The sequence below is a fragment of the Podarcis bocagei genome (genome assembly GCF_964188305.1).
Source record: "Podarcis bocagei genome assembly, chromosome: 17".
Taxonomy (NCBI): Eukaryota; Metazoa; Chordata; class Lepidosauria; order Squamata; family Lacertidae; genus Podarcis; species Podarcis bocagei.
This window is the reverse complement of record NC_138143.1, coordinates 33,436,647-33,451,728: the sequence shown is the minus strand read 5'-3', so window position 1 is coordinate 33,451,728 and position 15,082 is coordinate 33,436,647. Positions and strand designations below refer to the sequence as shown.

Sequence of the window (15,082 nt, the reverse complement as noted above, 5' to 3'; positions counted from 1 at the left end):
AGCCAGAAGCCAATGTCCAGTACAAGCTCAGGCCATTATTAAAATGTGTTGGGGAGGGGGGATTATTAGGCTGTTCCTATTTTTTTAAGGCATTTTGTAGTTTGATACTGGGATTTTATATTCAGATGTTGTGATTTTATACTGTGAACTGCCCTGAGACCTGCGGGTATAGGGCAGTATACAAATTTAATAAGTAAATAATAATAATAATTTGTCTGGCTTTTGTGCACTTCATCCTACAATGGATTCCAACTACTAGAATCAGTTTTTGATTGCCATCAAATGCCATCATGCAAACTCTTATGAGGCAGCATCTCTTTACAGCAGGCTTCCTCAAACTCGGCCCTGCAGATGTTTTGGGTCTACAAATCCCATCATCCCTGACCACAGGTCCTGCTAGCTAGGGATGATGGGAGTTGTAGTCCCCAAACATCTGCAGGGCCGAGTTTGGGGGTGCCTGCTTTACAGGAAGCATAACAAAACACTTTGAATAAATGAAGTCTGCTTTTTATTTAACGTATCAGTGTGATAAATTACTGGGTGTCACTCGCACATTTCCAAAGGTATTAGAAATGGCCACACATAACGTAGTATGAAATACTTCTACATACAAACTTAAGTTTCCAAGGCTGACACTGATGAAATTATTGGTGTTTTAACATACTTTCCTATGCCACCCTGTCAGTTCATCTTTTGAAGTTGTGTACTGAAATCTATTTATTACACAAGCAAACAGGCCAATTGTATTGCTAAAAGTGCGACAACTACACCCCCTAAAAGGGGCTGACTTGTAACTTACTGTCCTATTAGCTAGAAAAGTCTACATTCCAGCAGCAGCGCAAGGAAACCAAGTCTTCTTTCACACAAACAGCTGAGAATTAGATACTGCTTCGATTTTCACAAATATTGCCGTATGAAAAGTAATATATGCAAACCTCCTGCTTGCTAGATAAATATGAAGGAGATGATTTTATGCCGTTTGTACTTTGCACATTAGTGAATATGACAACAGCTCTTCCAGCAACTGTTTATTGATGTAAATAAGTTTGTGTTTGACACTTGAGATCAACTACTTCAAAATTTCATACATTGGATATTAAAAGGTGAAGATGAAGATCAAGCAGGTTTATTTCAGTATTGAATCGTCGCTAGCTGAAAAGGAAAGAATAAAATGATTAAGATAATTGGTTCAGCATTCAAATAACACCAGAGTATACAGACTAAATATACCTCAGCAAGCCATGTCAGATATACTGTTGGCAGCTGATTTCTGGAATCTTCATTAAATACTGTAAGATGGTCAAGAATGCAGCCATTTAATTCTCCCCATAATGTGAGATACATTGTAATACAATATGAGAGAAGGGGTTCATAGGTGGCTACATATATCTGAAGCATGCATCAGGCATTTTACAACAAATTCCCATTTTAAAACCACACATAGTGGTTAACAGGAGCTTGTTAAACATCCTATTTGCTACATCTGCTTCCAAGTATTTTTCTAACCGCACTAGAAGAGAACTGCCCCAAACACCATGCAATTTAGTCAGTTACTGTTTAATGAAACACAAGTCTAAGATAGGAAGTGAATTTCCTATACTCATAACTGGTATTACTATTCCTTCTCAGTTGTTTCCAATAGCTGTTCTTAGCAAGGAAAGAATTGTGCAGAGATGCATACACAAGGAAGCTGGTACTATTCAGAAAGATGATCCAAATTTGTTCTTAGCTTTGAGTCTCTTATAGGTTTACAGGGGGCAGGTGAGGGAATAAATTTCTTTTTAAGGTAAATCATCAAAAGAATGTACAAAAACATGTTTTTCTTGTAGAACAAGTGTCTCTTTGAAATAAGCCACGGACAGTACAGAATATCAACTGTGGAATTCTGCTCACAGAAATCCAATCAATCGAGCCCTTTCTGTTCTTATGCTCCCCAAAGGTTAACTCTTCAATTAAGTCCTTTTTAGTGACTAGAATTTTAAGTGTCACCTATGATTATTTCCATCACATGACCTGATAGACTTGAGGCATTGTACTCTAAGATTTTATACACACACACACACACACACACACACTTGTTTTTAAACTTAAAAGATGGACTATATTTAGGAAAAATACCTTCTGCCAGTGCTTTTGCAATTCGTTCCATTTCCTCACGCTTCTTCTTCTCCTCTGCTTCTATTCTCCTTTCCTCCTCAGCAATAGGCTTCAAATAGTCTATCATTAAAAAAATGAATTTTCATGATGACTGTATATTTACAAATGCATTATAATCTTTCTGACCAACGGAAGACTTGCTCAGTAAATACTGAGTGCTCATCGTATACTACATATTGCTTCAACTCATTAGATACATGCAACACGTCAAAGTTTAAGTGAAATACATCAGAAATGCCTCAGGAGAACCATAGCGCTTTAGGGGGACTCAAATTTAAAAACATGTCCCTTTCTGCATTTCTGAGCACTGGCAGAAGCAGTGGATTCCCAAGCTGGCCAGAAAGGAGAAAGGTGGCCAGTAGTGGTGTCAGCTGGCCTGGAGATCTGGATTCCGGAGCTGGTAGGCTGAAGAGCCAGTGGGGCATGGGGGCTGCTGGGGGGCTGCTGAAGCCTGTTCTGGATGTCCCTCCGCAGTTCTTCTGGGCCACCTATGCACTGCTTCTCTCCACACTGTAATTTACAGTGCCACCAGTGAGTGGCGAAGCAAACTGCAGGGTGATGACGCTCTTACATTTTTTTATATGTACAGATATGCACCAACAGTGAACTTACTACTCGGAATTCTTTCCAGAAGATAGATTCTACAATATAATTTTCCCACTTTATGTAAATTATTTTTGGTTTTATTGTTACAAAACTTTGGAAAACTAAACACGGATACACTAAGTCGAAATATATAGAAAAATAAAAAATTGTCCAGTAGCACCTTAGAGACCAACTAAGTTTGTCTTAGCTACTGGACAATTTTTTATTTTTATATATATTTTGACAGCGTCAGACCAACATGGCTACCTACCTGAATACAGATACACTAAACTCATCAGGAATATTTTCTACAATAGCTTTTAAAACACTTTATAGAAAGTGTTTCAGTGAACATGTGCATGTTATTCACATCTTTAAAAAACCCAACACAAATAAACTCAAAAGCCTGGGGATTCCTGACTGATTCATGTGACCAGGCACTCTTTTTGCAACTGAGGATCTATTCTAGAACATCTTGCAAGGGATTTATAAGAAAGAGGAACACTTTAATACAAGGAGCAACAGAGGAGAAAAGCAGAAGCATTTGCATAATGTAAATCCATGGAGAATCACAAGTGTCTTGAATGTAGAATCAGTGCCTATCTTCATATTTACAATTTTGTTTTCAAGCGCAAATGCAAGAAACTGAATATGGTTAATTGGTCAATTAGAAGCTTATATAAGCACAAGGGACCTGATATGCTTCAGATCTTGTTGGATTCTCAACTTCCCTCAGCCCCATCATAGACAACAGCCAGGGATACTGAAAGTTGTAGAACAACATCTGGAGGACCACAGCCTAACCAACCCTGGATTAGATAACAGTTTTCCTTACCATATCTTTTCTTTCCATAGACTATCCCAATGAGCAGTGCTGAATACCTGCCGAACTGTAAAATAAATTGCACAAGGATGAAACAGAAAGAACATGTCTTAAATACACAAACACATATTACCTTGCAGTTCTCAGATTTTAAGGACTACACAGTTTAGAGCAGGTTTGCGGAACCTTTGGCTCTCCATATTTTGCAGAACTACAACTCCTATCACCTCAGCAGCATCTGGTGGTCCAAAGGTTCCCTATTCCTGATTTAGGACAAGCCTTTTACACTACAGCTAAAATAGAAGGCCAAGCACCTTCAGTTAAAAGTCAGATAGGAGGACATTCCATTCTGGAAATGGTTTCACAAAAAAAGGATGGTATTCGGTTAAGTTTTACTCAAAGTAATGATTTTTGCTCAATTATGAATATTGAGTGAAGAGCCAAATGCTTGCGTAAGTACCTTTACCCATTTTAACATTCTGCCCATGTTTGTTTTAACAAATTTTACATACCACTTGATTACAACAGAACCTCTAAGCTGCTTACAAGAATAACAAAACTATCAACGAGCTGGTACTCGACAACATTTAAAAGCAAGTAATTAAAAACAATTAAAATCAGCAGTAAACTAAACAGAGATTAAAACACATCAACATATCTAGATAGGTTTGCCCAAATAAACACACACAAAAAAAATATGTAGGCACCAAAGATAATAGAATAAAGGCCTGATCTCTAAAGACAGGGAGTTCCAATGCACAACTGATGCCACACTAAAACTACAAGCAAAAACAGTTGGTTTTCCAATTAGCTTCCTCTCATTTCAGCTATTACAGTTCATATTCCTACTGAGCATCTGAAAATGCCTTTTAGTATATTTGCGTAAGACACACAACATTCACACACACACTCTTTGCATTTTGAGTTGTTAGCCACCTTGCAGGCATTTACTCCAGAAAATCCAGGCTGAAGGTATTTTCGTAAGTAAACACGTTAACAGGTTAGAGGGTGAATGGCAAGCCTACTGGAAGGCTTTTAGGAGGGCGGAAAACAATCAATTGGAAAACGGTTATTGAATGCAGCGGACGCTTGGGTTGCAAACATGATCCGTGCGAGAAGCATGTTCGCAACCCACAGCGTTCACAACCCGCAGCGCTGCGTCTGCACACGTGTGGGTCGCAATTCGGGGCTTATGCACATGCACAAAGTGCAATTTAGCACTTCTGCACGTGCGCCGAAACCCAGAAGTAACCCATTCCAGTACTTCCGGGTGCGCAACCCAAAACGTCTGTAACCCGAGGTATGACTGTACAGTGGTGCCTCGCAAGACGAAATTAATTCGTTCCGCAAGTTTTTTCTTCTTGCGAGTTTTTCATCTTGCGATGCACGGTTTCCCATAGGAATGCATTGAAAATCAATTAATGCGTTCCTAGGGAAACCGCCTTCAGACCAGGTCCGGGGACAGTCTGTCCCCCGACCTCTTCTGAAGGCTGGGGGGGGGACAAGGGCTTTTCTTCCCACCCCCAGCATTTTAAAAAACCCTGGGACAGTGGAGGACTTCTCCGCTGTCCGGGGCGATTTAAAAGCCCCTGGGAAGGCAGGCAGGGGGGACAAAGACTTTTGCCCCCCGCCAGCCTTCAGAAGAGGTCCTGGACAGCTTCTCCCCGCCGCCCCTTGCTTCAAAAGAGGTCCGGGGACAGCAGGGAAGACCCGCTGTCCCCGGAGCTTGCGGGGCAAGCTTCGTTTTGCGAAGCAAGCCCATAGGGAAATTCGTCTTGCGAGGCAACTCGAAAACGAAAAAACCTTTCGTTTTGCCAGTTTTTCGTCTCGCGAGGCGTTCGTCTTGCGGGGCACCACTGTATATGGGAAATAAGTGTGTACACCTGAAAACGCTGGCAGCATTAAGGTAAATTCATCAGTGTAAATAAGCTTTGATGGATGTAATAATGGAATACTGAATGGCATAGGGGTTTTTTTTTTGTAAAACATGCAGGGATTTATGAACCATGGAAAGAGAAGAAGCGAAGTCACTGATATCTTGAGGATGTAAAAATGAGTACTTTAAATTGGTGGTGGTGGTGGTGATGATGATGATGATGAGTCCTTGGCCTGACCCAGCAGGGCTCTCCCTATCCTCGCAGGCCCTTCAATAGGGCCTGGGAACCAGAGCCGACCCCTTCTCCCCGCCGCCCGAGGCTTCCAGCAACCGGCATTCGGACGCCCAGCTGCCTCGGACGCGCAGGCGCAGAAGGCCAGACGCTTCCCAGCCGCTCTCCTTGACCTCCTCCTCCTCCTCCTCCGAGGTCACCTTCCGGCAGAGGAGGGGAAGCGCCTGACTCGGGTTCCCGCCGCGCGCGGATGGCTGGCCGGCCGCCCCGAGAGAGAGCGACGCCCGACACGGGGCTCCGTTACCTTGATCAGCGGGGAAACCTCCACCGGCGGGATCATCTTGCCTTCTCCTCGTCCGACCGCTAAGGAGGACGTGACGTCAAGGCGCCCAGGAACCGAAGGCCTCAAAGGAAAAGCGTCTCAGGTGACGTGACGTCAGTGCGTCGCGCCTGCGCGGAGTTGAGGGGAAGACGATAGAGATAGGAAAAGTGTAGCGTCTTCTTTAAGTCCTTGACGACGCTTCCGTTGAGGGGCCTTTAGCGGTCTAAACTTCCGGTGAGCTACGAATGAGGTTTTCGCCAAGAGACGCGGGCAAAGAATCACGGATTATTTCGGTTTTGCACACAGAATAGAAAACAATTAAGGCTGTAACCTCAATTATAAGGACCGTTGAGCTTAGTAGCGCTTATTCTAAGTACAGTTTTCACGTCTTTCACGGCTTTTTGAGGCTTTATATCCTTCTATTTTTTCTTATCTCTGCAAGAAGGCGGCGTGAGGGACGGAAGAAAGAACCAGTGCGCATGCGCAGAATCTGCCCGTTCTCCCAAGCGGATGAATTGGCTTGACAAAAAACAAGAACCGGCCCGACACTCAGCATCTTAGTTTTCATGCTTCTAGTCCTCAGTGCTCTTGTTCTTGCGAGGTTGAAAAACTCATAGGGATGTTGATTTTTTTAGTATTACTAAATACTTTTACGTGATGGAATTTTTTTAAATTTTAATTTTAATTTTTTTTGCTCTGCCCAACAAGTCTGTTATTGTGGGGGGAACTGCAGCATCCAGTCCTTCTGCCCAAGGTTCTTGCTAGGCTGCTATGCCTGCTTTCAGATAGATGATGATGATGATGATGATGAATTTATTTAAATTTGTATACCACCTGCATCTGTAGCTCTCAGGGCAGTTCACAACATTAAAAGACAAGATTAAAAACACAAAATGCCTAATAAAAGTCATGCACAAAATACACAAACCAAAAAACCCCCACCCATCCCCTAAACACATTTAAAAGGTATAAAGGCTGCATTATGAAGTATGGTGTTGGAGGAGACTTGAGAGTCCCATGGACTGCAAGAAGATCCAACCTATCCATTCTGAAGGAAATCAGCCCTGAGTGCTCACTGGAAGGACAGATCGTGAAGCTGAGGCTCCAAGACTTTGGCCACCTCATGAGAAGAGAAGACTCCCTGGAAAAGACCCTGATGTTGGGAAAGATGGAGGGCAGAAGGAGAAGGGGACGACAGAGGACGAGATGGTTGGACAGTGTTCTCGAAGCTACCAGCATGAGTTTGACCAAACTGCGGGAGGCAGTGGAAGACAGGAGTGCCTGGCGTGCTCTGGTCCATGGGGTCACAAAGAATCAGACACGACTAAACGACTAAACAACAACAACAACAAAGGCTGCATGCACACACACTGTAAGTTTAAAGTTCATCCACCCCACTCCCCAAAAAAGGATTCCTGGAAACAAGTTTGTTCAGGGTGATGGGAATTGTAGCTCTCCGAGGGGTAAACTATAGCACAAGATCCTGTGTGTGGATGGAACTGCCCTGTTAATGTATGGTGTGTCTGCACCCTATGGCAGTTTAAAGGAGATGGCACACAGAAGCCACCTGACACCTCCCCTTGCCTTCTTTAGCAGCTGGTTCCCATCAGTGCATCCAACCAAAAAAACGAGTGCCGTTTGCTCAGCTGGCTTGTGCCAGAGTTTTGGACCAAAAATGGGACATTCTGGGATCCAATCAGAAGGCTTCTGTAATTCCGGGATGTCCTGCTTAAATCGTGGCGGCTGAGCTTATATACTACTGGAATCAATAGTAGCTCTGAAATCCTGCAGTACAATAAAATAGGTACTATAAGTAGTTGGAGGGACGCGGGTGGTGCTGTGGGTTAAACCACAGAGCCTAGGACTTGCCGATCAGAAGGTTGGCGGTTCAAATCCCCGCAACGGGGTGAGCTCCCGTTGCTCGGTCCCTGCTCCTGCCAACCTAGCAGTTCAAAAGCACGTCAAAGTGCAAGTAGATAAATAGGTACCGCTGTGGGGGGAAGGTAAACGGCGTTTCTGTGCGCTGCTCTGGTTCGCCAGAAGCGGCTTAGTCATGCTGGCCACATGACCCGGAAGCTGTACACCGACTCCCTCACCGCAACCCCAGAGTAGGTCACGACTGGACCTAATGGTCAGGGTCCCTTTACCTTTATAAGTAGTTGGTGGAGTGGGAATGGCACCTTCAAAACTTTTAGGAGGTATACAGATTGTATGTGGGGGTAATTCATGTAACTGTGCAAGAAGCTTATTCTGACAACTCATTTAAGAAGAATATATTGTCTTAATAATCTACCCCTATTGCCTGAAAGCTGTTTCAATAACTATATAATAGACTTTAAAAGCTGTTTGAACATTGTTTCCTAAATTGGATCCCAAAGAGCAAGGAAGTAGCAGATGCTAAAGATACACACACAGAGAGCCAACCAAAAGCCCAGAGAGAATATCATAACACAGTATAATTAGTGAATATTATTAGCATGAGCAGCTGCAAGCAAAAGATATGAATAGCAAGAAGCAACTGTGCAAGAATGTTAAAAGGGTAGAGTTAATGGATATTTCCAACGTGGCTCATCATTTTAATTATCAAATCTATGGTGCAGCCAAGTTCCTTTTGGTGTTAATGGATCATGGAAACTAACATTACCAGATTAATTCTTGCAATGAGGATATTGCTATCATTGACATTCAAACTGACACACTATTGTAATGCCTTCAGTGAAATCTAATGTAAATGCCATGCAATATTGGGCTCAGTGTTTGTAGCATATGCAAATTATAAATAAATAAATAAATAAGAAAAAGAGAGAAAATTATACAGATATTGATTGCCTGCATGCTGCTTTTTTAAACAATCCTACTGTGTTCACACACAAACCTATTTAAATATAATATCCCTAGAAGCTTTTTTGAATCAGGATGGTGTTTTATGAATCCTAATGCTTTTTGCTTTACTTTGTCCTAAGTAATGAGTATGATCCACCCAATTACGTACACTTCTGTCCCACTTATTTCTATGGGAAAGCCACAGCTACCGTTCTGAATTTTTGATCCCCGTTTACTTTTGTACATTGGCAAAGCCAGAGGGTTTGTCATGAAATCTTCCAGAATCCCTTCCCATTCCTAGTCCATTCATGCTTTTAAAATAAAAATGCGTATCAGAGGCAGCCCAAGAGTGAGCAGGTCCCCCCTCCCTTGCTAGAGAGGAAAATGTTGTTAAATTCTGCAAAATTTAACATTTTGGATCTTCTTTTTTTTGTAAGCGCGCTGAATTACAGTACAGTGGTACCTTGGGTTAAGTACTTAATTCGTTCCGGAGGTCCGTTCTTAACCTGAAGCTGTTCTTAACCTGAAGCACCACTTTAGCTAATGGGGCCTCCCGCTGCTGCCGGTGCATAATTTCTGTTCTCATCCTGAAGCAAAGTTCTTAATCCGAGGTACTATTTCTGGGTAAGCGGAGTCTGTAACCTGAAGCATATGTAACCTGAGGTACCACTGTATAGCAGTAATGGTTGAGTAATGGAAGACCCAACATTATTGCCAGGGAACACAATGAAACTTTCCCTCCCTCTTCACCTGCTTGCAGTCCTACTCCAGCCGCTGATCTGTTCCTAAGGATCCTGCAATCCGATGTTATTCAAGTGGAACTCTGTGCAAGTGGGACTCCACAACTGGATATTATCCTAAAATATATATGTTTTAATTGATGTTGGATGGTGCATTTCATATTTGAGGGGGTTGGAATTGCACTACCTAATTAAAAATAAAAAAATGTGTTTTGTCTGCACTATTAACGCTTCTGGCAAGCCGTCTAACAGATAACTGAATCCAAATGTGGCACACACATTACAACGATCTCAGAGTTGTTCACTGTATGTACTCTTAGTTCTCTTTCAGTTAAAGCAAATGACTTACTAGGCAAGTTCATGTCTAAGGAACAGTTGCCCGGCCACTGGGGAACAGAAGGTATCTTGCAGTACTAGCCATGTATGGAATAGCTCTTGCGAGCTCAAGGTTCTTAAGACGTTTGAGATCTCCTTTGGGAGATCTGAGCTGTAAAGACAAGATCCTCCCCTTCATATAAGAGGCAATTCATAAAGAAAAATTTGCCAGAGAAAGGCGGGCAGAGTAGCTTTCCACAAAAGATGGTGAGTTTGGCCTGCGTGGCGATATAATCTGTTTTGTTAAAAACCTACAGCAGCAACAACATATTCTGATTTAGGCAGTTTTAAGAGTACCTGAATTAAAGTGTGCCTTCTGTGACTCACTGCACATTTTGATGGCTGTTAATTGGGGGGGAAGTCCAAATACGCTCAGTCCGTAGAGGACCTTCTTGGTAGTGGCACCCTCCCATCATATCTTAGATAAACAACTACAAGATATCTGAAGGCAGCCCTGTTCGGGGAAGTTTTTAATGGTTGATGTTTTATTGTGTTTTTAATATTTTGTTGGGGACCATCCAGAGTGGCTAGGGCAACTCAAGTCAGATGGAGGGCATATTATCATTATTATTATTGTCGTGATTTTTAGTTCCATGTAAGGTAAGAAGTCCCTGCATTGAGGTCCCTTCCAACACTATAATTCTATGATAATGGTTCGTGGGTTGCCATTGCTGCTGCTGAATTGTCATGCAGGGTCTATGCTACACTGGCTGAGTTCATTTCCTGCTCTTTTCAGGCCAGCAGAAAAACCAAGAAGAAGGAAGGGGGAGCCAAACGTGCTCAGAGAGCTTCCTCTAATGTTTTCTCCAACTTTGAACAGACACAGATTCAAGAATTTAAGGAAGTAAGAAAATTCCCTGTCTATGGTCGGGAGGCTCTAAATTACAAATAGGCTTGCTGTTCTGCATTTTTCTCCTAATATTTATCAGGGATCTGCAGCTACCTGAATCTTGAGATTTATGGAAATATGAAATGGAAAGGGGAGTGCACCCAGTCAGATGGGTGGGGTACAATTATTATCATCATCATCATCATCATCATCATCATGATGCAGACCACACCTGTAGGAAGAAAGCAGGTATTCCCTTTGATGTCACAAACTTGGGATGCAGTTGCAAGACAGACCTTTGTAAATATTTGTTTTGATGGTTTTTTTCATGTTAGAAAGGGGGGTTATCTAAGGAATGAAGCATGTTTATTCTACAGATGAGCTGGTTGAATGCTCAATCCCTTTCCACACAGAACCTTTGGGATCTGTAGTTCTTCTTGCAGGGTGAGGGAGATTCTCTTAACAACACCAAACTAAAACCATATGGAGCCTTTGTGGGAAGCCATCACACTTAAACCGGTACAAGTAAAAAAAATGAATAAATAAAGTCTGCAATCCTGAACTCTTAGTAGTTTGAGGTTATCCCAGTTTTGAGGACTAAAGTGCAGAAAAAGTTCATTTGGAGACTAATATCCTGCATCACTGGGCTTAAACACAAAATGTTAAATCAGTAATTTATTCTAACCACAAGAACGTTTTATATCCCAATTCTCTCTCTCTCTCTCTCTCTCTCTCTCTCTCTCTCTCTCTCTCTCTCTCTCTCAATACTTTTTATAGGCTTTTACGCTAATTGATCAGAACAGAGATGGCTTCATTGATAAAGAAGACTTGAAAGATACCTATGCTTCTTTAGGCAAGTGTTGTGAAATGGTCACATCCTCCTTTAATCTCTATTTTGTAGTAACAATTGTGTTTTTTTTCCATATAATGTCATTTAAATCTGTTCCTTAGAAAGCATATGTAAAATCATTTCTAAATGCATCCTCTTAACTCAAAGGAAGGACTGGGGTCTGAAATTCAGATTCATATTTTGCTATTGCTCCTAATTTGAGCTCTCTGAGTTTTATAGTGTATAGAATTTTTTTTTTTAAGCCTGGCAGATTAAATGGGAAACTGTTGAATGTTTAATTTTATTTTTTTTTCCTGGCACTTAAACAAATGATGGTGGCAGTGTCTCTATACCAGGCTTCCTCAAACTTTGGCCTACAACTCCCATGATCCCTAGCTAGCAGGACCAGTGGTCAGGGATGATGGGAATTGTAGTCTCAAAAACACCTGGCAGGCCGAGTTTGAGGAAGTCTGCTCTATACCACCAAGCATATACAGTAGAAGTAATTCTGGTACATGCATGCTCCGTTGATGCAATGGATCATTTATTTTCCATTTGATTTTAGGTAAAACAAATGTCAAAGACGAAGAGTTAGAATCTATGCTTAAAGAAGCCACTGGACCTATTAATTTTACCATGTTTTTGAACCTGTTTGGGGAAAAGTTAAGTGGTAAGTTTAACACTCTCCTATTGAAACTACATCTTCCCAGAAATTTGCACTTGAAGCTAATCATGACATTTCAAATGAGCTATTTTCTGTATTGCAGTAAAAGCAGCATTTAGCACTGGACAAAAAGTTAAAATGAAAATGAAAGGCTGAAAGTTTTAAAGTAGCCAAACTGATTGCATTTGAGGTTTTCATCTTCTTCCTGGGGTTTTTGGTAACCTTACGGTAATCCAGAAAGTTACACAAGACAGCTCCCAATAAAACCAAAGCAGGCTTAAAGCACTCTTACCTTGGCCTGCTTTAACTCTTCATTCCCTCTTTCTATAGGGTATCTGCACAATAACATCATCACATCATTGTCATCCTGTATTTTCCCTGTGGTTCTTTCATCTTTTCTGCACTCCCCCCCCCCATTTGAAAGGAAGAGTAGGAAAATCCCCACAGACAAGAGATTCCTGTTAATACTCTTCTTTCTGGAGTATCCAGTTTTAAATGGGGTTCTCTATCGCTCAGAAGCAATAGCATGACCAGCCTACCTTCAACTGTACCCCATTATTTTCTGCAGGTACGGACACTGAAGAGACCATATTGAACGCATTTAAAATGTTTGACCCAGAGGGTAAAGGAAACCTTAACAAGGATTAGTAAGTATTAGCTACCTAAACAGAACCCCTGTTGGCCGGTGGACAGCTCATATTGCCTGCTAAGGACCAAGTTGCAGTGACAGCGGCGGACCCTTGGCTTTAAAAACAGCTCTGCTCCAATCACCTGTAGAGTGCACAAGCATGCAAAAGGGGTTATGAGTAGGAGGCGACAAACCCTTTCCCCGCAGACTCCTTTCCCCTACCACAGGCCGTCCCCCAAAGGCATTTAGGCGCCCATCCAGGCTTTGAGTTGGAAATGAACCCAGCTCGGAGTTAAAATGTTGCGGGGAAGGGCTGCGGGAATATGTGGCGGGTGGGGTGAGGGTTCAGAATGCCTTGACCATTTTGCAATTTGGAACGGCACCCCGTTTTCACTTTACACACTTGGGAGCAGAGCCACAGTGAAATGCTTAGATCCATTGCTGTTGCATGTAGTTTGGCCCTACCTTTCTACTCCTTAAGCCTGCCAACATTACACCACATACATTGGCCTGGCTTCCATATTATGGTTAAGGCAAAATAACTTTGTGACCATAAAAATAGGGTGTCTCCCGGATAGGAGCTTGTGTATTGTCTAAATCAGCGTTGTTCAACCGTGGTCGATCGTGGGTTCCCTTCCAATCGCTGGTTTAAGGAAGTATTGTGTTAAAAGTCTCTGTCCCCGCCATCCTCGCTCTGTCCGACTGTTATGTGCAATGGGCAGTTGTTAGTGGCAAGAAACATACCTGTTTTGCTGCATCCACTTCTTACTGTGTTTTAAGATCTCGTCCTCCTAAAGAAAGCTCAACAACTTTGGCCTCCCCCCCCCCCACATGACAATGGGTAGATCACTGCCAGTTGTTTTAGCCAGTTGGTCTAAATCCACGATAGTTAATGTCTTTCCTCCTTAATCACAACTTGTAACCATAGGGAAAGCCTCGGCTGCAGTTTCTGGTTAAAGAAGTGAGATCTTAACAATGACTCTTATGCCAGCCTTTTCATAAACAAGGTAATTTTCTCTGTGTCTCTTCTACAGTATTAAACGCTTAATGATGTCCCAAGGTGACAAGTTCAATGCTGAAGAGGTTTGTATGTTCTATTTACCCAAAATCATTTATACTTGGCTTTTTTGTTATTTGTTGTTTAGTCGTTTAGTCGTGTCCGACTCTTTGTGACCCCATGGACCAGAGCACGCCAGGCACTCCTGTCTTCCAGTGCCTCCCGCAGTTTGGTCAAACTCATGCTGGTAGCTTTGAGAACACTGTCCAACCATCTCGTCCTCTGTCGTCCCCTTCTCCTTGTGCCCTCCATCTTTCCCAACATCAGGGTCTTTTCCAGGGAGTCTTCTCTTCTCATGAGGTGGCCAAAGTATTGGAGCCTCAGCTTCACAATCTGTCCCTTCCATGGGACTCTCAAGAGTCTCCTCCAGCACCATAATTCTAAAGCATCAATTCTTCGGCGATCAGCCTTCTTTATGGTCCAGCTCTCATTTCCATACATCACTACTGGGAAAACCATGGCTTTAACTATACTGGACCATAAAGAAGGCTGATCGCCGAAGAATTGATGCTTTTGAATTATGGTGCTGGAGGAGACTCTTGAGAGTCCCATGGACTGCAAGAAGATCAAACCTATCCATTCTTAAGGAAATCAGCCCTGAGTGCTTTTAAGATGCCTGTTTTCCGAAATGCAACCAAACTTTTCAAGATGTGGCCAGGATCACATTAGTTAGACTGGTGGGAGGTGTCTCTGTTGCCCCCAGTTCTAACTATATATATTTCTCCCTGTTGATGTGCAGATAGATCAGATGTTCCAGAGTTCTCCTATTGACGCAGCAGGAAACCTGGATTACAAAGCTCTCTGCTATACCATCACTCACGGAGATGAAAAAGAATAGTCTGCCTGCTTTTGGAAACTGTGTCAACACCCATGCCCATGCAATAAGAATAAAACAAAATAAATGCATTACTTTCTCTATGACTGCAAGCACTGTGCATTTTATTTGAATATCAACCCTACAGGAAAATGTCGAGTTGGAACGTTTCATTCTTCAACAAGCTACTATATAAAATTTTGCCACTGAAAAGAATTATTTTCAGAAAGGTATCAGTCTGGGGAGACTGCAAGTGGCATTTGCTCAAGAGCAAACTAGATGGGATATGTGACTGGGATTTCCTGTGTGGCTTTGCTTCCTCCTAGTT

The 15,082-nt window shown here is 42.3% G+C and overlaps 2 protein-coding genes across 2 annotated transcripts; one reads left to right on the top strand and one right to left on the bottom strand.

Moving 5' to 3' along the window:
- Positions 1–1,015: 1,015 nt before the first annotated feature.
- Positions 1,016–6,119, bottom strand: ATP5ME (ATP synthase membrane subunit e). The gene is made up of 4 exons (XM_081177126.1): positions 5,978–6,119; positions 3,578–3,632; positions 2,119–2,217; positions 1,016–1,152 (listed from the first exon to the last, which is right to left on the bottom strand). The coding sequence occupies exons 1-4, from the start codon at positions 6,011–6,013 to the stop codon at positions 1,127–1,129; spliced, it is 216 nt and encodes a 71-aa protein (XP_081033252.1). The 5' UTR covers positions 6,014–6,119; the 3' UTR covers positions 1,016–1,126.
- Positions 6,120–10,003: 3,884 nt separating this feature from the next.
- Positions 10,004–14,858, top strand: MYL5 (myosin light chain 5). Its single transcript, XM_081177073.1, has 7 exons — positions 10,004–10,140; positions 10,670–10,777; positions 11,540–11,615; positions 12,157–12,261; positions 12,824–12,902; positions 13,918–13,966; positions 14,680–14,858. The coding sequence occupies exons 1-7, from the start codon at positions 10,138–10,140 to the stop codon at positions 14,776–14,778; spliced, it is 519 nt and encodes a 172-aa protein (XP_081033199.1). The 5' UTR covers positions 10,004–10,137; the 3' UTR covers positions 14,779–14,858.
- The last annotated feature ends 224 nt before the right edge of the window (positions 14,859–15,082 follow it).

What these genes read in the sequence shown, in the direction of transcription:
- ATP5ME (XM_081177126.1), bottom strand. Translation starts at nt 6,013, where the DNA reads ATGATCCCGCCGGTGGAGGTTTCCCCGCTGATCAAG. An exon ending in AGGTTTCCCCGCTGATCAAG is followed by an intron (nt 3,633 to 5,977) that starts GTAACGGAGCCC and finishes TTTATTTTACAG; the next exon opens with TTCGGCAGGTATTCAGCACT. An exon ending in CTATGGAAAGAAAAGATATG is followed by an intron (nt 2,218 to 3,577) that starts GTAAGGAAAACT and finishes TTTTAATGATAG; the next exon opens with ACTATTTGAAGCCTATTGCT.
- MYL5 (XM_081177073.1), top strand. An exon ending in AGATACCTATGCTTCTTTAG is followed by an intron (nt 11,616 to 12,156) that starts GCAAGTGTTGTG and finishes ATTTGATTTTAG; the next exon opens with GTAAAACAAATGTCAAAGAC. An exon ending in ACAAGTTCAATGCTGAAGAG is followed by an intron (nt 13,967 to 14,679) that starts GTTTGTATGTTC and finishes GTTGATGTGCAG; the next exon opens with ATAGATCAGATGTTCCAGAG.